The sequence below is a fragment of the Eutrigla gurnardus genome (genome assembly GCF_963514095.1).
Source record: "Eutrigla gurnardus genome assembly, chromosome: 3".
In the NCBI taxonomy this organism is placed as follows: Eukaryota; Metazoa; Chordata; class Actinopteri; order Perciformes; family Triglidae; genus Eutrigla; species Eutrigla gurnardus.
In genome coordinates this window covers 616,578-639,083 of record NC_139917.1, presented here as the reverse complement: position 1 = coordinate 639,083, position 22,506 = coordinate 616,578, and the positions used below count along the sequence as shown (strand labels likewise).

At 43.6% G+C, this 22,506-nt stretch overlaps 2 protein-coding genes across 2 annotated transcripts in view; both read left to right on the top strand.

Moving 5' to 3' along the window:
* The window catches only part of ndufs8a (NADH:ubiquinone oxidoreductase core subunit S8a), a 172,637-nt gene that overhangs the window by 103,159 nt on the left and 46,972 nt on the right, over nt 1–22,506 (top strand). The gene's annotated exons all lie outside the window — the stretch shown is intronic.
* On the top strand, nt 19,154–21,611 carry tmem187 (transmembrane protein 187). The gene has a single exon (XM_084006656.1). It carries the CDS (start codon nt 20,128–20,130, stop codon nt 20,911–20,913), a length of 786 nt encoding a protein of 261 aa, XP_083862782.1. The 5' UTR covers nt 19,154–20,127; the 3' UTR covers nt 20,914–21,611.

Below are 22,506 nucleotides of genomic sequence, written 5' to 3'. Positions count from 1 at the left end.
CTGATGCCTTCAATTTTATTAGTATAAAAGAATGCAAACTCATTGCATTTCTGCGTGGAATGGAGTTTAGCTGGTATTTGTGTTGGGGGGTTGGTCAGTCTGTCAACAGTTGCAAATAGGGTTTTCGCCTTATTAGTGTTGTTGTTTATGATATTGGAGAAGTATGTTTCTCTCGCACTTTTTAAGACTAAATTGTAGGCCCGGAGGCTCTCTTTATAGATGTCATGGTGAATATGAAGTTTAGTACTCCGCCAGATTCGTTCAGCCTTCCTGCACTCTCTTCTCTGGGCTGTCACAACAGCAGCTTTTCTCCAGGGTGCCTTTTGCTTACCAGAAATTGTTTTAACCGTAGCAGGTGCAATGACATCTATGACATTCAGAATTTTGGAATTAAAGATGTTTACAAGATCATCAGCATGACATGGGTTTAGAGGTGGTAACGAGGAAATGGCATTTTTAAAGAGTACATTGGCATGTTCATTGATGTACCGCTTTTTGACCTTATTTGATTCTGTTTGTGTGTCAGGAATGAAAGAAATATTAAAGAAAACACAGAAGTGATCAGACAATGAAGGATCAGTCACAAAAACATCAGAAACATTGAGACCTTTTGTGATAATCAGGTCCAGGGTGTGTCCCTTACAATGAGTAGCCTCTTTCACATGTTGAGAAAGGTCAAATGTGTCTAGAATATTAAAAAGTTCTTTTGCACCCTTGTCATTCAAATCATCAATATGAAAATTAAAGCCACCAGTTATAACTAGGCAGTCAAAATCAGTGGAGATGCTAGACAATAATTCAGTAAAATCATCGAAAAAATTTGACGAATATTTAGGTAAATAATTAACAGGAGAACTCTGGGAGAGCATTTCAACACAGCACAAAGATATTCGAATGATGGAAAAACACCAAGGGACATCTGTTTCCCCTGAAATGTATTTTTAAATATAGCAGCAACCCCTCCACCTCTTTTCCCAGATCTACAAACATCAATAAAATTATAGTTGGGGGGTGCTGTCTCGATCAGAATGCTTGCACTGTTATTTTGTTCTAGCCATGTTTCAGTTAAAAACATAAAATCAAGTTTAGAAGTGGTAATAAAATCATTGACTAAAAATGATTTGTTATTAAGAGACCTTACATTTAGCAGACCCATCCTGATGGTGTTATTGACAGGCTTTGAGGTTGACTTTGATTTTGAGAGAACAGGAATGAGATTGTTTAGGTTAGCAGTGTGTTCAAGTTTCCCAATGTTTACTCTCTTAGTAGTCACAACAGGAATGCAGAAGGTGCCATGTTTTGATGTAGGCGACCTTGGGTCCAGCTGATAATGCGGTCTACTGCTGAACCCTTTTCTGTCTCAGTAATATTCAGGGCTGCTGTCAGGGTGGGGAGGGGGTGGCCAAAAGGGAAGAGTCTTGGAGGTCTTGGATTTTAGTGACTTAGTTGCAGCTTTGAGAGAGGGGGTCTTGGATTTTGGTGACTTCGTTGCAGCTTTGGAAGAGGGGGTCTTGAGTTTTGGTGACTTAGTTGCAGCTTTGGAAGAGGGGATCTTGGATTTTGGTGACTTCGTTGCAGCTTTGGAAGAGGGGGTCTTGAGTTTTGGTGACTTAGTTGCAGCCTTGGGAGAGGGGGTCTGAGTAGGGCGGGGGGTAGGTGGGGGTAGCTCCTGGAATTCCAAGGGGGAGGAGGGGAGAGAAAGGTTTATTGGAGGGAGGGAGAATGACGAAGACCTGGATTGGGATTTGGGAGGGGTGGGGGAGGGATCCACATTCAGTCCTCCTTCGACGTTGTTGATAATCTGAGAAGGGCGGGGGGTAGGTGGGGGTAGCTCTTGGAACTCCAAGGGGGAGGAGGGGAGAGAAAGGTTTATTGGAGGGAGGGAGAATGACGAAGACCTGGATGGAGATTTGGGGGGGGTGGGGGAGGGATCCACATTCAGTCCTCCTTCGACGTTTCTGATAATCTGTGTTTCGTCTTCCCTCTTTGTGTGTTCCTCTCGTCTCTTGTCCTTGGCGACAGATGGATGACGCAGGCAGTAAGACATGTTGGTGATGAATAGCTTTGCCCCTAGCTTATTTAGGCAAAGTCCGTTTGTCTTAAAAAGATGCCTGCGGTCCCAGAAAAAGCGGAAATTGTCAATAAAATGCATTGGGCGAGCAAGAGATGCAGTTGAGAGCCATTTGTTGAGCCAGAACAGTCTACTGAATGTCTCCGCTCCTCTCCCGGTCGGGGGCAGAGGGCCACTGATGAAAACCTCAGCATTCACAGAGCTGACTGTTTCAAAGAGTTTGTTGAAGTCCTCTCTCAACTCTGTTGATTGTTGTTTTTCAATGTCATTAAATCCAATGTGCAGAATGATATTTTTCACAGTTGGGTGTGCAGCCACAATTTCCAGGATTCTTTTTTCCAAATCAGACACCGTATCCTTCGGAAAGCAGAGTACTTTGATGTTATTACTGCTTTTCATATCTTTTACAGAAAAGTCACCCACAATCAGATTTTCAGGCCCTGTCGTTAGCTTTCTCTGTGGCTTTAAGTTAGCAGGTCTTACCCTGCTGCGTGGTGGTGGGGGGTTATCCAGGCAGTCAGAGGGGGATCCATGGTCCTGCAGCAGTGGAGCAAACCTGTTTTTTAGTTGAACAGTTGTTTGCTGGGGAGGTTTCTTGGTAGCTCTCCTCTCCCCAGCTGTCCGCTGCTGTGTCCTACGAGGCAGTGGGGTTGAGGAGGCGCTGTGCCTGGATGGAGATGGTAACGCAGGCCAGCCGGTCAGATCACAGATATCGGGGCGCTGGGTCCTGCCAGATATCCGTTCTCCCATGTCACAGGGAAATGGTCTTCTCTTTGGCTTCGCACCAAGTGTGTTCCAGGGAGGATTATCGCTGGTAGATTTATTACCGTGTACAGGATCCTCCCGTTTCTTCATAGCTTCATTATTGCTACTTAGCTGGGTTCTAGCATGCTCCTGTCCACTGTTTTGAGTCAGTGCTAGAGTGGTGTTGTTCCCACAAAGTCCATTCACTTCTACATTTACTTTTAACCGATTCATTTTTGTTTCCAGCAGTAAAATCTTCTGTAGGAGTTTATGGTAATCTTCCGTAGAGAAGGGAGGCATCTTCTGCTAATTACCTTTAGCAGGCTCAGGCTTATCTTGTTTGGTAGGCCTCCTCGCGTAGCATTGAGGAAGTCGTAAAAATATTGAAAAATGCCCGTTTTATCTCAAAGAAAATATAATCCCACTGGTTTTGTAAATATCCAGGAGCTGCTGCTCTTTGTTTCTTATTGAGGAGAAGCAGATAGCAAAAAATAGCAGAAAATCGCAGGCAGGGGTGAGAGCAAAGAGGAAAAGCGTCTGCACTGTAGCAAAGCCGGAAGCAAATTTTTGCTTCCGGCTTTGCTCAAAGTCCTGAGGCGAAAGAATTGGTCTGCTCCCCGCTGGGAAGGACCCTATCAAGTGTTACTGTCTACACCCACAGCAGTCCGCATAGCTGAAAGACAGACTTGGATCCATCTCACACACTGCAAAAGAGCACAAATACCACTGTCAGATAAGTAGAAACATTCACCATGCCGGACTTAAAGCTATGCTTGATAACTGTTTTATGTGTGACCACAATTGCATTCCTTATTTCAAATATACTGACACAAGGCCAGGTATACGATAAAATGAGGGAAAGAGCTATAGGAATACAATCCAGGTGGGACACTAGTAGAGGTGTAGTGATAATAAAATGTACTGAAGGGATGAATTGCATTGCTCAGATTGATGCATGTCAGGTTTTCCCCTGTTCAGGACAACACTTTTACTGTCTGGAGACAGAAAAATATATCTGTGTCACCACGGCAGCATGCACCACATATAGAAGTGTGTGGGGTAGAACTGTTCATATAGGTAAGTGTGCGTGCGAGAAGTGGAGTTGGGTAATTGCTAATACAGGACCACAGGATTGGGGATACAACCCAAATTCTAACTTGAAAAACCGACTGAAAATTATCAAGATACTTGCAAAACAAAATATTTGCAAAACAAACAATTGCATGCCTGTAATAATAACACTTAAGACTCCTAAACGCACTGATAACGGAACATATGTGTTGGGAGCATGGGGGAGTGGAATAAACAAGGTTGGGATATTCCATATAATAGTGTCCCCAAGCCCGAGAAATCAGACAACATCTGTAACAGCCACACCAACCAAACCGACTTCGATGAAAAATAATCCTGTAAAATATATAGACATAAGAAATATGAAGGAAACGTATGCCCTAGAAACAGGATTCACAGACTCAAATGTATGGCTACAATGGATCGTTCACACAGCCCGAAACAGCAAGTTATCCTCTTCCAGTTGTCTAGCATGTGCAGCAGCCAGGCCGGGGTTAGGCACAGTGCCTTTTCCCCTTAATCCAGATAATGATCAAAAAGGTTTTCGTTGCATGCTACAATTATACAAATCAGAGAGTGCTACAAACTGCACCACTTTGAAACTTCTGTTCCCCCCAGTGTCATCACAGATTAAACCACCTTGGTTTACGCCATACACCGGAAATTATACCTGCTTGACACGAAGCAAAGGTACTGTTGTGTCAGTAGGAGTATTGACAACCTGTAAAACCATCATTGATGTAATTAAGGGCGAGAGCAATGTCACTGATGACATAGTGAATGATCAAACCATGGCCAGAGCTGATGTATGGTGGTTCTGTGGAGGTAAGATACTCAGAGCAAAATTACCAACTGATTGGAAGGGAACTTGTGCTATGGTAGAATTATTAATGCAGACATATATTTTACCATATGACACAATGGCATTAGAAAAAGTGACGATACATAATTCACGAACAAAAAGAAATGCACCAGCAGGATCTTTTGACAACAGAGTTTATATAGATGCAATTGGTGTTCCTCGAGGTGTTCCTGATGAGTTTAAAGCCAGAAATCAGGTTGCTGCAGGATTTGAATCACTCCTGGCTTGGTAGGTAACCGTTAATAAAAATGTGGATTGGATAAATTACGTCTATTATAACCAACAAAGATTTTTAAATTACACTAAGGAAGCAATTGGGGGCATACATCAACAGTTAGATAAGACTAGTTTAATGGCATGGCAGAATAGGATGGCGTTAGATATGTTGTTGGCTGAAAAAGGAGGAGTATGTAAAATGTTTGGAGATATGTGTTGTACGTTTATTCCTAACAATACAGCACCTGATGGCAGCATCACTAAGGCGTTGAATGGATTAACCTCCCTATCTGCAGAGTTAGCTGAAAACTCTGGTTTTGATGATCCTCTGACAGGATGGCTCCAGGACATTTTTGGAAAATGGGCAGGTTCTATAAAAACTATGATGTTATCTGTAACCGTAATGATTACCATTCTAATCGTTTGTGGATGTTGTTGTATCCCCTGTTTGAGAGGACTGTTACAGAGACTCATTGACACCGCTGTGACTAAAACAACTATGCTGTATGAAAGGATCCCCATCACTGATGATCACCGAGGGGACTATGAGAATGCAGCACAAGAAAATGTTACTTCTGATCTGACAGATGATGATTTATATGGTAACCTCTTTGATGAAGATAAGGACATATGTTTATTCTACTGATTATGATGAGGCTACAGAAAATCTAATTGAAGTTGTAGTTTTCTGAATTGACCAACTAGAGCCACTTAGGAGAAAAATATTCACAGCATTTGTACATATTGAAGGTGACCCCATTCTTTTTGTTCTTTTTACGTGCAAGGGAAAGTTTAATTAGGTAGGGATAGGTCCGTAGCCAAGCCCGATAGGTTGACTAGCTTGGCGAGGACATTTATGTTTTGTTTTTGGGGGCAACAATGTAATCAAAATGCTTTTGAATTTATGCTTATTTTTATATAATCTCTGTGCCTTGTTAAATGGAGTACCTGCGGGTGGTTGCCGGGGCAGCGGGACCGTGAGAGAGTTTCCCTTTCTAGAAGGATAATGGATAATAAGAATGTTTTGAACTGCCTGATAGGGTTTTCGCTCTCACACTTGAGAATGTATGTTATGATTATGCTTAGAATCAGCATAAACAGGAGGGATATGATATGGAAATTTTGTACTTCTTGATGAGAGATATCTGAACTGAAGACTTACACATGAGAAGGTTTGGTGTGAATGTAAATGTGTCCTGTGACCTGTGGCCATTTGTGTGTGTTTTGCAACCCATGTGTGTTTTGCGACATAGGTATGGTTTATGACCCAGGTGGGGTTTGCGACCCATGCAAGGTTTAGTTAAACATTTGAGTTTACGACTTCCATCCCTATGAAATGAGTGAAAACACACCCACAGAAGATGGATAAATACCATGTTTGTCTCACAGCACGATGAGTCTTCACATTGTAACAGACCAGCATGTTGCTCTGTGAATTCTCCTCTTGATCAAGATTAAATCCCTGTTTGGACCTTGAGCTGACTCCGATCTCCTTCCTCCAGTTCTAAACCATCGGGTAATTATTTTAACAGTCATGCACCACACAGACTTGTATTGTGCTGCACGCCTCCACAGGGAAAGCAAACATGGTTTGGACAGAACATGGTTTGGACAGAACAGCTTGTATGGTAACCTAAAACGACATACTTTTTCTAAAGAAAATTAAATTAAGAAAAAGTACGTAAATTCAATCGTTGACCGGTACAGATTAATACATGAGGGTTGATAAAGGTCAGAGGTACGAATCAGCAGACACTGTGTTGACACGGCATGGGAGCATAACAAAAAACCTTCTGTACCCAAACAATTAGTTGTACCAGAAACTTGTATGGTCCAAGGCCAATGTCAGTTGTAAGTAGCAGGATGCTGTTATAATGTGTATCAACAATGAGGTGATAAATTAGGTACGGAGCTGTGAAGAACTCAACTGAGCCTGTAAATCGACACACTAAGGGCACTCGATTGCAGACTTGTCTAATATTGTACAACAACGTGTTCAATCAATCAATCGATCCTAAAGTCCACGATGGAGTTGCTGAGCTGGTCACTGAATGCCATCGACAGAGTGTTCTCAACACGGCGTGCACCGGACGGAACCTTCATGTCCGGCTACGTCATGGATGGTTGGGAAAAGTGGAAAGTCATCTGCCTTGCTGCACTGGATGTGGAGGATGTCGAGGACGTGTACGTGTTCACGTTCATGACAATTGGAACGATTGCCTTGGGATGTGGAATCTTCATGCTATATCGGAGAATGAGAAAGATCGCTACTGAGCAGACCAGTGCGAGGGCAGACAACGCCACTACTCGGGTTGCTGTGGTTGGGATTCGCTCTGACATCTCCGAAATTCGCGAGATCGTGGCACTGATGCGAGCTGAAACTGCCACTAATCGGGAGGTCATGGCGGAGTTAACGGCAGCGAAAGCTGCAGAGGATGATTAAAATAAAAAATGGCATAAAAAAGGGCCCTCACACCATCCCAACAAATAATACCTACACTGGTCTTTTGCTCTATGTCGATTGGACCACCTTCTGACTTTGTGTCATGCCCGGCTATAAGATGAGACTGTTGTTCACTCATGTCGGACAAATATGGACACGTGTGCAGACACACACGAAATCTGTATGTACTGTCTAGAGCTGGACCTCAGCTCTGTACTGCTGAAGCATGTTATGTCAAAATGTCATAAGTAAAAGAAAATGTTATGTCAAAATGTAAAATGCAAAGATAAGAAAAGATTATGATGAAGATTTTTATCCTGTGGGTAATGGGGGCGGGACTAGATAAGCTTTGGCTTCTCCCGCTTTCCCTTTCGGCCATGTGTATTGTATCATTTTAACAAAGATGAAGTGTGATGATGACGATTTAATTGACATGCCCGAAATAAACAAATAAATAAAAATAAATAAATAAAACTGCTTTATTTGTATTGGGATGACTCATGATGTGTAATCTCTGTGTGCCTGTCTGATATTTTGTTCCAAGTGCCGCAGTTCCCATTTGTTTCCTTGATCAAAGGAGGGGAGTTACAAAACCTGGAACCTTGGCTGAAAAAATGCATCGATGCAACTGAGTGGAGACAAATGGACGACCCCACCTCCGAGTAGCATGAGGGTTTAAAGGTGCACCGAGTTAAATTCAAAAAGTGATCGCTGCTCTGAAAACCGTCGAAATTAAACTTCAAAACCCAGGTATCTCACGTACCACACCTCACTCGTCCACACGAAAAGATGATGGTCAATAATGTCAGTGACATCCCAGAGCTAAAACAGGTACCACTGCAGGTGTTGGCACGACACAAACATGATGTAGGGTTGATAAAGAATGCTGAACCCATTGTTTTCACTCCAAAATCCTCTTGCGAAAATTCACCGTCCGCACGCCGATATGCCCGGTGAGAAAGATTCGGCCTCCAGGTGCGCCAGATGAATGGAGGTTTGTCCAGGATCTGCAGGCGGTAAATGCAGCAATCCACGCGCGCGCCCCTACGGTACCAAATCCTCACACAATCCTCACAGGTTCCACCTGAAAGTAAGTGGGTTTCTGTTGTTGATTTGGCTAATGATTCTTCAGCGTCCCCATACACCTTGACAGCCAGTACTGGTTTGCATTCACATTTGAAGGTAAAACGTATACATTCACCCGTTTGTGCCAGGGCCTGTCTGAATCTCCCACCATTTTCAACGCCGCTCTGCGTGACAAATTTTTTTACAAAAGATGCGTGATCTGTAGGGGGGTAACGATTCATGCGACCCATCGATTAATTGATTCCTAGTCCTACTTATTCAACCAAATTGATCTGCTAAAATAAATAAATAAATGAATGATGATGATCATATGAATTTAAGACACTCTCTCCCCTGCCAGCATGTAATCTATTGAAAAATGTTAAAAATAACTGAGCAATGTTTAATTACATTTTTGTATTCAGCATAAAATATTATGCAGGACTACTTTTTTATTAATTAAACAACATGGGCAGAGGCATCAGGGTCAAACAGAGCGCCCATCCCCCAGCAATAAGACCATTTAGATCACCTACAAATGGATCATGGAACTAACACCAAGTGAGGGAAAGAAATTCTGCCTCGTGATGGTCGATATATTTTCAAAATATGTCGACGCTTTTCCCACTTCCAAACAAGACGCGTCGGCAGTGGCAAAAGCCTTACTAACACAAATACTTCCCAGATGGGGAGTGCCCTCACGGATTTCGAGTGACAACGGGACCCATTTTGTAAATGCTGCGCTTAAAAGCATCAGTCAGTACCTTGGGTTTGACCTGAGGGGACATTGTAGCTATCACCCGGCTAGCAGTGGGGCTGTAGAACGCGAAAATGGGACCCTAAAGAACAAACTCGCCAAATGTTGTGAGGAAACAAAACTACCCTGGACTAAGGCCCTCCCCCATTGTGTTGATGTACATGAGGGGGAGAATCAGGTCCAGAAATAACCTCAGCCCGTTTGAAATCCTGTTCGGCCGGCCTTTGCGGACTGGGATTGGGCCTGACCTAAGACAACTCCCTGAGACAGGGCATTGCGAGGATGAAATGTTGCGGTATTGTGCACACCTGACCTCTGTTCTCTCTGATATTCACAAACAGGTGAAAGACGCACTGCCAACACCCACCACACAAAAACTGCATAATCTGGAGCCAGGTGACTGGGTCGTGTTCCGAGATCTGAGAAGGAAATCTTGGCGATCACGAAGGTGGAACCAGGTGCTGCTCGTCACAGTAACCGCAGTAAAGATTGCAGAGAGTGCCACCTGGATCCACGCCAGCCACTGCAAAAGGATCCCAGAGCCATCAGCCAACGCCCCTGCGCAGGACGATCGGAGGGAGCCAGATGGCATCGACCTTCAGCAGCCCGCCACTCCAGAACGGGGGGCGACGTCAGCTGCACCTGCTGACTACACATCTCCTCCTGCTTCTTCTGCTGCAGATTGAGCCCTACTTCTGCCTCGCAGACCTAAACCAACAAGATCTACCCACAGTGGACGTCGCTCCGGTCACCCGGCTGGAACAGAACGCTCTGGCCGCCAGATTGGTGACGAATGAGAGTTATGTCTGCGCCCAACTTCCCCATGGCATGGGCACGGCGCTGCCTGCGGCACCCTGGCCCCTGAACATCTCTGAAACCATGGGGGTCATGGTGGCCTTCACTAAGCCTGTGGAATCGACAGATCAAATCATCACAAACCTCGCTCCTTGGTTGGAGGTTTTGAGCATCAGCGCTGTCAACTACAAGGGATCCGCAGTCAGTCATTGAGACCAGGCTGGTGCGGGTCTTGTTATCTCGCCAGACTTTTGCCTTCTGTTGCCATTCTGCCGAGCCTGGAATATTTTCACACTCATTACAGTCACTACTACAGACCGCACAGGGCCAGACGCACGACAACACGCGTCTCACAACTCGAGAAGGGGCTCTCAGGAGTCCTCCCCTGGTGGGGGACAGTCAACAATGCACATAAGATTGATGAAATATCCCTGGAACTTGAAAATCTGACTGGACTCACAGCTGCTGACTTTGCAGCATTGTCCCCTGAATCAGAAATGTGGCTCTGCAAAATAGAGTCACCCTCGACTTTACCCTAGCCTCACAGGGAGGCGTGTGCCATGTCATAGGGACAAAATGCTGTACCTCCGTGCCTGCAAAAGATGACAATATGACCCACGTTGTTGCCCACCTGAACAAACTGTTACACTGAGAGAAAAGCAAAGACTCTGAGGCTTTTGAGGGCTGAGACATTTGGTCATGGCTCACAGGGGGGGGGGGGGGGGGGGGGTGGAAAGCTACCGCTGTCAGATTCCTATCACCTGTGTTGACTGTTATGGTTGTAATGTTGCTGGTCGTTTGTTGTGTACTGCCCTGCTGCCGACAGTCCCCAAGAATCACCATGGTTCCAGACGAACATCTGTGGGTACCGCCCTTTTTGGATTCAGATATTGAGTCAATCTGATACGTTTAACTCACACTGAGAGGTGATTACACTACAACTTCATGCTTAACAATAAAATCCTCTCCCTTTTTGTGTGAACCTTGAAATGTAATTGTATGCGAATTGTCTCACTCAGGGACCACCTGTCTACCTGTCCGAACTTAGTTCCTTTACCTTCTACAGCTCAACCAGTCCGCTACAAAGGGGGAGGGTGGTTTAGAAGCCCTTCGTCTCAACCCGGTGAAGAATGGCAAACGACTTTGTCAAGGGGCTGTAGATTTTAGAAAGTAACTGAGCTACGACGGTAGGTTATGGGGCCCTGAGGTAGAAATTTGGCCAGATACATGTATGTTATATCCTCACCTCACCTGCTAATCATATTTTGTGCATCATTTTCCCTGTGAGATGAAGGTTTCAAAGCACCAGGTAACTACACATGACCTGTATGTTTGAGGGAAAGGTGGTCTGTATCAGAAAGAGAAAACAGGGTTGAAGGGTTCCTCTTTTAATTATCCATTTTGTTGGGGTAGTAGCAGGAGCAGATTTGGTTATCAACAGCTAATTATTAATGTCAATATGATTATCGATATTAATAATTATATTTAATATATTATTATGATATAATCATGAATATATGGGGCACCAGCCTGGGATCAGGGAAAAGATAACCTAAAACTGTATTCAGTCTCAATATAAAGGTTTTACACTCACATGCCAATCATCGTGATCATTGGCATAGAAGTATAAAAACAATCGAACAATTAAAAAAGGCGTGAAATTCAAGCACTAGCCTTCACAACCTGCTGTTATCCAGTGACATATACACAACAAGCACAAGAAACCGCTAGTTATAATATAATAAGATTTATTAAAATCAGTAATTATGATCACAATCAATAACACTGCAATTAACAAAGCCTTATTACCTAATTACTAGGGATGAGCGAGTACAGCATTATCTGTATCTGTACTCGGAGTGGGCGGGGCCTAACCCGGAAGTGGGTCTGGTTGTCTTGAAATGAGCGAGGTTTTAACTGGTATGTTATTTTAAGCATGCAATTGATATGGGCTGATTGAAATTGTTATTTATTGCTGATTAGAAAACTATTTACAGGACAGCAAACTATTTACAGGACACACACAAAGTGTGTGTGTGTGTAGCTTGATTTCCAATATTTATACCACTACCAGCTTTATTTTTTCACGAAATACAGCAAGAAAGTGTTAGAGCCAGGCAGCCAGATGACGGTTAAAAAAAGAAAAAGAAAAATCTCCGCCAGGCAGAGACGCAACGCGAGTCGGCACCACGTCTGAACGAAGTACCAGAACTCTACTAGTTCATAAGTAAGTACCAACCTAAGTAATAACAAACCTGAAGCTGAAGAAAGAAACCCTAAACATTAACGGAAAACGACCCGCGAACCTGAGTGACTGAGGGAGAGACAGAGAGCTGTTCTGTGTGTGAGTGATCAGAGCGGACACAACAACACATCTGCGAGTGTGTAGGGGAGGGGCTGTAGCATATCACAGGACGCAGACACAGTCAGCTACCCAATGAGGATTTTTATTTAATCCGAGCACAGATATTGACTCGTATTACTCGTATAATACTCGTACTCGGCAAAAGTGCTTTTTCCGTACCGGATACTCGTTTCAGCCGAGTATCCGGCTCAACTCTAGTAATTATGTAAAGTCCGATGCAGGCGCCGTGTTTTTCATGTTAAATTTCACCCTATCCCGTGATTCCCAGTCGCAATGAACGCACCTCTCTTAGTTTCGCGTTTTGCTTTGAGCACGGACGGAAGCCGCGAGGAGGCACACACTCACACAGACTACTAGTAGTAGTAAACAAACATGGAGGATAGCGTGAGCAGCAGCAGCACTGTGGACGCGCCGCAGCCTATATTTAATGCACCTCCAAATCTTAAATCTTATGTTTGGAAACACTATGGATTCTACAAGAAAGATGGAAAGCTGGACAAAACGACCGTTATTTTGCAAACACTGCCGTGTTGCAAAGCCGTACAAGGGCAGCACAACTAACATGCAGACCCACCTAAAAAGAATACATCATATCATCGATACGCCTCCCGCCGCTTCCACCAAACCAGGTCAGGGGCAGAAAAGTATTGTCGATTGTTATGCGGAGCCTCTTGCAGACGGCTGTGCCCGCGCTATGACTATAACTAGGGCAATCGCCTACTTCATATCCAAAGACATGCAGCCATATAGCGTTGTGGAAGACGAGGGCTTCAGACACCTCATCCGCGTATTGGAACCAAGTTACAAAATACCAGACAGATCCATCTTCACTGACACACATATCCCCGATCTGTACAAAAAAGTGAAAGATGAGATTGTTGTGTCGCTGACCAGTGCACAGAGAGTTGCCCTAACAGTGGATGGGTGGACGTCTTGTGCCACTGACTCATATATAACAGTGACATATAACATTAGCCTACGTCCTATTGAGTTCATATGTGTGGCAGACAGGGATATGGACAAACATTGATGCACTATTGAAAGTGTCACTTGAAGTTAGTCATTGAGAGTAATTGTTTTTTTTATTGTTGCAGAGTTAGACTCAAAGTCAACTCTAGCACATTTGAAAAGGCCTGATTTTGAAAAGTTGTTACTGTGCCAAAAAGAAGAGGAATAAAAGCTAATCTTTTTTATAGTACCATACTGAATTGCATCTTATTTTTTTATTTAAATGTTATCTTTGTTTATTCATGTTGAATCGCATCGTATCGCATCGTATCGCATCGTATCGCATCGTATCGCATTGATTTGAACTAAAAGATTATCGCAAGGAGCCAGGAGCTACCCCCACCTACCCCCCGCCCTACTCAGACCCCCTCTCCCAAGGCTGCAACTAAGTCACCAAAACTCAAGACCCCCTCTTCCAAAGCTGCAACGAAGTCACCAAAATCCAAGATCCCCTCTTCCAAAGCTGCAACTAAGTCACCAAAACTCAAGACCCCCTCTTCCAAAGCTGCAACGAAGTCACCAAAATCCAAGACCCCCTCTCTCAAAGCTGCAACTAAGTCACTAAAATCCAAGACCTCCAAGACTCTTCCCTTATGGCCACCTCTTCCCTTTTGGCCACCCCCTCCCCACCCTGACAGCAGCCCTGAATATTACTGAGACAGAAAAGGGTTCAGCAGTAGACCGCATTATCAGCTGGACCCAAGGTCGCCTACATCAAAACATGGCACCTTCTGCATTCCTGTTGTGACTACTAAGAGAGTAAACATTGGGAAACTTGAACACACTGCTAACCTAAACAATCTCATTCCTGTTCTCTCAAAATCAAAGTCAACCTCAAAGCCTGTCAATAACACCATCAGGATGGGTCTGCTAAATGTAAGGTCTCTTAATAACAAATCATTTTTAGTCAATGATTTTATTACCACTTCTAAACTTGATTTTATGTTTTTAACTGAAACATGGCTAGAACAAAATAACAGTGCAAGCATTCTGATCGAGACAGCACCCCCCAACTATAATTTTATTGATGTTTGTAGATCTGGGAAAAGAGGTGGAGGGGTTGCTGCTATATTTAAAAATACATTTCAGGGGAAACAGATGTCCCTTGGTGTTTTTCCATCATTCGAATATCTTTGTGCTGTGTTGAAATGCTCTCCCAGAGTTCTCCTGTTAATTATTTACAGGCCACCTAAATATTCGTCAAATTTTTTCGATGATTTTACTGAATTATTGTCTAGCATCTCCACTGATTTTGACTGCCTAGTTATAACTGGTGACTTTAATTTTCATATTGATGATTTGAATGACAAGGGTGCAAAAGAACTTTTTAATATTCTAGACACATTTGACCTTTCTCAACATGTGAAAGAGGCTACTCATTGTAAGGGACACACCCTGGACCTGATTATCACAAAAGGTCTCAATGTTTCTGATGTTTTTGTGACTGATCCTTCATTGTCTGATCACTTCTGTGTTTTCTTTAATATTTCTTTCATTCCTGACACACAAACAGAATCAAATAAGGTCAAAAAGCGGTACATCAATGAACATGCCAATGTACTCTTTAAAAATGCCATTTCCTCGTTACCACCTCTAAACCCATGTCATGCTGATGATCTTGTAAACATCTTTAATTCCAAAATTCTGAATGTCATAGATGTCATTGCACCTGCTACGGTTAAAACAATTTCTGGTAAGCAAAAGGCACCCTGGAGAAAAGCTGCTGTTGTGACAGCCCAGAGAAGAGAGTGCAGGAAGGCTGAACGAATCTGGCGGAGTACTAAACTTCATATTCACCATGACATCTATAAAGAGAGCCTCCGGGCCTACAATTTAGTCTTAAAAAGTGCGAGAGAAACATACTTCTCCAATATCATAAACAACAACACTAATAAGGCGAAAACCCTATTTGCAACTGTTGACAGACTGACCAACCCCCCAACACAAATACCAGCTAAACTCCATTCCACGCAGAAATGCAATGAGTTTGCATTCTTTTATACTAATAAAATTGAAGGCATCAGACGCGCCATCAATATCTCAAACAAAAAAGTTGGATCACCACCCTGTTCAGGCAAAAGTAACACAGCAATGATGGCAAGCTTTAATGCCATAGATTCTAAAACTCTAGTGGAAACGGTGACAAATCTAAAATCATCCACCTGCTGCCTTGATGCTTTACCTACCAACTTTTTTAAGAATGTTTTTGACTGCCTATCAATAGACGTATTGCAAATAGTTAATAACTCCATTCAATCAGGCAATTTCCCAAAGGCCTTCAAAACTGCAGTCATTAAACCTCTTCTAAAAAAGCGGAGCCTAGATGCCTCTATTATCAACAACTACAGACCAATTTCAAATCTACCCTTCATAAGTAAAATAATTGAGAAAGTTGTCCTCCAACAACTAAATCACTTCCTGGCTTCAACTGGCTGCCACAACAACTTCCAGTCAGGATTTCGACCTTTTCATAGCACCGAGACGGCCCTTATTAAAGTTGTAAATGACATCCGTCTTAACACAGACTCTGGCAAAACTTCAATATTAATGCTATTAGACCTCAGTGCTGCATTTGACACTGTAGACCACTCAATACTCTTGGACAGGTTGGAAAACTGGGTGGGGCTCTCAGGCACAGTCTTAAACTGGTTCAAGTCATATCTACAAGATAGGAACTATTTTGTTTCCATTGGCGACTTTGTATCAGAACCTACCAATGTAACGTGTGGAGTCCCCCAAGGTTCAATCTTGGGGCCAACTTTATTCAACATTATTCTACATGCTCCCACTAGGACAACTCATGCAAAATAATAACATTGACCACCATTGCTATGCCGATGACACCCAAATCTATGTAGCACTATCACCAAACGACTATCGCCCCATAGATCTTCTGTGCCAGTGCATTGAGCAAGTCAAAGACTGGATGTGCCAAAACTTCCTACAACTAAATGAGGACAAAACTGAGATAATTGTTTTTGGTGCTAAAAAAGAAAGGTTTAAAGTAATTCAACACCTTCACTCTCTGTCCCTGAAAACCTCAAACAAAGCCAGAAATCGTGGGGTTATTATGGATTCTGATTTACATTTCGACAGTCACGTTAAATCAGTAACAAAATCAGCCTACTATCACCTAAAAAATGTAGCAAGACTTAGAGGGCTCATGTCAGCTCAAGACTTAGAAAAACTTGTACATGCCTTTATTACTAGTAGGCTAGACTACTGTAATGGTCTCCTTGCAGGTCTTCCGAAAAAAACTGTCAAGCAGCTACAGCTTGTTCAGAACGCTGCTGCTAGAGTTCTTACAAAGACCAAAAAATGTGAGCACATTACACCAATTCTTAAATCCTTACATTGGCTCCCTGTATGTCAGAGGATTGATTTCAAAATCCTCCTGCTCACATATAAATCACTACATGGTCTAGGACCGAAGTATATCACTGATATGCTCCCACTACATAAGCCTTCTAGACCACTAAGATCTTCTGAGACCAATCTGTTAGTGATTCCCAGAGTAAACAACAATCACGGGAGAGCATCATTTAGTCACTATGCAACAAATGGCTGGAATAAACTTCCTGAAGATGTAAGACTTGCCCCAACTCTGACCACTTTTAAAACTAGACTGAAAACTTTTATGTTCACCATAGCTTTCTGCTAAATATTTTAATGTCTGCACTGTTTTTAATTATTGCAAATATGTTTTTATTCTATTTTCTTTCTGTAATGCATTTTTAAAATTTTTATTATTTTCTTTTAATTCTTCTATTTTTCTTTTCTTTTTTCTTCTCACTTTGTTTTATGATGTGAAGCACTTTGAGTCTGCCTTGTGTATGAAATGTGCTATACAAATAAAGTTGCCTTGCCTTGCCTTGCCTTGCAAAGTATCGCATCGGGAAGAGGGTGAGGTGTATCGCATCGTATCGCCAGAAAATTCCATGTATCGCTAAAATATCGTATCGCTGGCAGCGCATCGAGATGCGTATCTAATCGGCCTCAGTGCAGAGATTCACACCCTTAGTGCGCACACGTCACCGAGACCTCACAGGCAGGTTTCCACAGTTCCAGGCACATTTAAATGCAATAAATAATCACAACAAACACTATTTAATGCAACTAATAGAATCAACACGTGAATTTATATCTATATAGATTGTCCCGTCACATCTGACGTCAGATCAAAGGCGGATGGCACGCGTAACGGAAACTCAGCCTCTCGGACCAAAACATCTCCCTCTCTCTCTCCTGGTTTTTATAATATCGGCATTGTTATTATTATGATACGCACGCACAGCGCGTGATGCGCGTTGTGGGAGCGGCGGCGCTGCTTCTGTCATCGGGTTGTCAAATGACGGAACTTGCACTGAACCTCCCCTAACGCATTAAAACAGGGGTGTCAAACTGATCCAGTAAAGGGCCGTGTGGCTGCAGGTTTTCCTTCCAACCAAGCAAGAACACACCTGACTTGACTTATTCACCTACCTGATTTGCCTTCACACCTTGATTGGTTGGATCAGGTGTGTTCTTGCTTGGTTGGAATGAAAACCTGCAGCCACACGGCCCTTTACTGGATCAGTTTGACACCCCTGCATTAAAAGGTGAGGAGAGGAGCTCATTTGATTGGTGAAGATCTGAATCGGCTGTATTAATCCCAGTCCACGCCTCGTCTCCTCCTCGTCTCCCACTCACGCCTTCTTCTCCTCCCTCTTTCCCACTTGCGCCGGTGGGCGAGACGGGAGGTGTGCCTGCGCGAGCCTGCGCGGTGCACGAAACTTGCAAAGTCCAGGCGGACACACCCCGTCGGCGCGGCGCAGGTGCGCTGAAAGCTGACTGCGCCTGGTCTACGAAACTAGGGCCCAATGTATATGTTTTTCTGGACGCCACAAAGAGGCTTCTTTGAAGTTATATGGTCAAAAAATTGAGCAGGTCAGAGTTGTCAGATTGCTTGGAATGTGGATGGATGAAAAATGAACATGGAGACAGCACATTGACAAAGTGAGGGATAAGTGCAAGAGAGTCAATAACCTCTTAAGATGCCTGTCAGGAAGAGACTGGGGTGCAACCAGAGCGCCTCTGTTAAATATCTATCATGCAATTATGAGAGCAACACTTGATTATGGGTGTTTAGGCTATCTAGCAGCAGCGGATAGTCACCTGAAAAAGCTGGATGTGCAGCAAACACAGGGACTGAGAATATGTAGTGGAGCTTTTAAATCCTCTCCAGCAGCAGCCATACAGGTGGAAATGGGGGAGCAACCATTACGGATCAGGAGAACCAAACTTCTGTTGGCATACTGGATAAATCTACAAGGGCATAGGACATCACATCCTGCTAAAACCATCCTGGAGGACTGCTGGGAACACAATAAATCCAATATTATGAGTTTTGGGTGGATTGGAAATATAAAAGCAGTACAAGCAGGTTTAGATCATATACAGTTCAGTCCGACAGTCCCACATTCATGTACTCCTCCCTGGTTATACATAACACCATCAGTAAACTTTGATATACAGCAACAGTTGAAGAAAAGAAAAAGGCATGTTTCGGCGGGAAGGGTAGCTGAAAGCTATCTGGAGCAACATTTTTCAGACAAGACGGTAATCTATACTGATGGGTCAAAAGACCCAGATACTGGTAGAACAGGAGCTGCAGTTTTCATTCCACAATACAAAATACACATCAAGAAAAGAACCACGGACCATTTATCAGTGTATACAGTTGAGCATGTAGCTATCATTTTAGGCTTGGAGTGGATAGAGGAAAATAACCATAACAATACACTAATAGCATCTGACAGTTGGGCAGCACTTACAAGCATCAAAACCATGAAATCGTGTAGACAAGATCTCATATATCAAATACATAGTCTACTTCTCAGAATGCACAATAAGGGCATGACAGTTTGCTTCATTTGGGTTCCTGCCCATGAAGGGATAGAAGGAAATGAGGAAGTTGACATGCTGGCCAAACAATCACTCAGATCACTCACGGTAGATACAGTAATCCCATTATGTAGGGCAGAGGGTAAATCAATAATCAAGAAACATTTGGGGAAAGTTTGGCAAGAATACTGGGACATCCAAGACACAGGAAGACACCTTTATAACATACAGAAACAGGTTGGGTTGGGAAGAAGGAGGGGCAGGAACCGCAGGGAGGAAGCAGTCATCACACGACTTAGGATAGGGCACACAGGACTGAACGGTACATTACATAAAATAGGAAAGCATCCGGATGGCAAATGTGACCAATGTGAGCAGACTGAATCTGTCCAACATGTGCTGTTGGACTGTAGAGGGTACGAGGAGGAAAGAAGAACATTGTCAGCAGCTGCAGAGAAATCCATGGGGGTATTAAGTATGGAGAACCTGCTAGGAGCAGAGGCTGACAGTATGCTCAAGCATTTGATGACATATCTGAAAGATACAGGTCTAATGGAGATGATATAATTCCAACTTTATTTAGTTTTTTATTTAGTTAGTTTTCCTGCTATTTTATTTTATTTATTTATTTTTTGTATATTTGCTTTGTTTGTTTTGTTTTAATTTATTTTGTCTGCCAATTTACTGTTCCACACTCCAGTCCAGTAGGTGGCGGTAATGCACATTTAAGTTGGTTTGCCAACCGCCAATAAACTCCAAAAGAAGAAGAAGAAGAAACTTTCAGAAACCACCCAGCGTCCAGAGCTCCAGGCCGTCCACGGGTGGTGAGTTTGGGGTGTGTTCAGTGATGAAGTCGGCTCTGCTTCACGTGTCGGTGCCTCTTGTACTCTGTGTCGCCTTGGCGAACACCAGCCTGTTCGACGACGTTCAGGTGGACTTGTCTTCCGAGCACTATGCAGAGAAGAGGGTTGCTTACCTGCCCGATTTCCTGGCGATGCCCTGCAACTGTCTGGTGAATCTGGCATACGTCTCCGTGGGGCTGTACTGGCTGTCGTGGCGCAGCGGCGTCCAGGAAACCCACCGGAGCCGCTACATGAGAGAGGTATTCGCCTTCATGGCCGCTTTCTACGGACCCGTGCAGTGGACGCGCCTGGCGCTGCTGCGGCGCGCTCCCGCCGTGCTCGACCAGTGGTTCACTTTACCGATCTTCGCGTGGGTTACGGTGTGGATCGGCTTTATAGAGCACGGATCGGCGAAGTGGCGCGCGACGCACGCGGCAGCGCTCGAACTGCTTTCCATCCTCAGCTACGGACTGGCGCTGGCGCACGAGCGGGGTTTCGAGTTGGCGCTGGGGTGTCACGTCGCCCTTGCGGTGTACAAGGGAGTCCGCATGCAGCTAGCGCACGGGGACAGTCGCACGCGCGGATACCTGTTGCTGGCGGTGCTGTCGTGCGCGGGTTTCGTGGCGCTGAAGCTCCTGGATCACTGGCTCGCTCGGTACCGGCTCTTCACGCGGCTCACCGGACACTTCTGGTCCAAAGTGTGCGACGTGCTGCAGTTTCATTTCAGCTTCCGGTTTCTGACCACGCTGACGGAGAGGACGCTGGGGAAAACAGAGGCACAGCAGGAGTGACGAACCACGGCCTCATGGAAGAAGAAAAGACGAGATGTTTGATCCAGGACCAAGTCTGGCAGATGCAGTTAATATTCTCTATTGGGTTTCATTCTATTCAGTCTCAACATACATTTCTTCTTCAAATATTCATATTCATATTCACACAGCCTATCAAGAAAGAAAAATAGGAAGGAAGAAAACCAAAAGCATGAGACATGAATAGCCTACATGAAGACAAAAATATATAATAAAGTGGTGAAATATTTTGCCAACAACTGAAGCATGGAACAAAACATACTAAATGTTAGTTACCTCTACAGTACAAAATCAAACAGTCTCTGCTACCGTAGCCTACGAACTTTAATGGACCTTATTACTTAAATAGAGTGTTTATTAAAATATGAAATACATCCACCGTTCTCCCATCCTTCCATTTTGTATAATGAAATGTTTTACGTCTGTTTTGAAGCCAGATTCAGAGTAATCTGAATCCGGGCAAGATTTGTTTGGCAGATGATTGGTAAGCTCTTCCATATCTAGGCCCCACACACTGAAAGGATTCAGAAAAATAACCTATATAAAATAAAATATCTTTAAATTTAATTTTGGGACTGTGCCTATTTTCTACATTTGCTGGTTTTAAAGGTCCCATATTCTAAAAAAACAGGTTTTCTCTGGTCCCTACACCTATAAACTGGTCCTCCCTGAGCCTGTCAACTCTCAGAATGAGGAAAACAAGCGTGGTCCTGCATGGTCTCTGCAGCCCCCCCTCCTACAGGCTGTTCAGAGTCAGCTCCCGTCGTTACGTAATGAAGGAAGTCATGTGCATAGTCCAAACTCCTCTGATGATATGAGATATCCGAGAGGGGGCGTTCACCACCGTTTCACAATTTCGTCGCTCACAGCTAGACCCACAGATTGCTCTGTTGTTGGTTGTACAAATCAACATAAGTGCTGATATTCTGTCCCAGCTACAGAAGAACAGAAGAGACAGTGGTTGCGTTTCATTTTTAATGATAATGTGCCAGCTACGGTCCGTGTTAGCTTGTCTTGTACATCAGCAGCGTAGATGCCACTTCCGTCTTTACCCAGCCGATGTCGTGACGCGAGTTTCACGCGAGAGTATGACAAAGTTTCGCTGAATTTTTATAAATGCTTGTTTTATCAGGTCAACACATTTTTATAAATGCTTGTATTGTCAGGTGTAAAAGAAAATGCATTACCTTACAATTCTTATTTTAATCTCATACTACTATTCCTTTCTCTTGTATTAATCAAATGTCTTGCTGCCCCTATTTGATTGTGGTTGACTTGTTAGTCTTGATGAAAAGACCCTTTGATTTTTTCCCCCTTCCTGAACTGTCTCCGAAACATCTTTGTCTCGCATACATTGATAAAGACCCGATGAGTGGTCAACAAGTGTCGACCTGATAATACAAGCATTTATAAAAATTCAGCGAAACTTTTCTTCATACTCTCGCGTGAAACTCTCGTCACGGCATCGGCTGGGTAAACCCGGAAGTGGCGTCTACGCTGCGGTAGCATTAGCAGCCGAGGATAGAAGCTATCAGGCAAGTGTTATTTTAAATAAACTCCTGGTGTACTTACAAA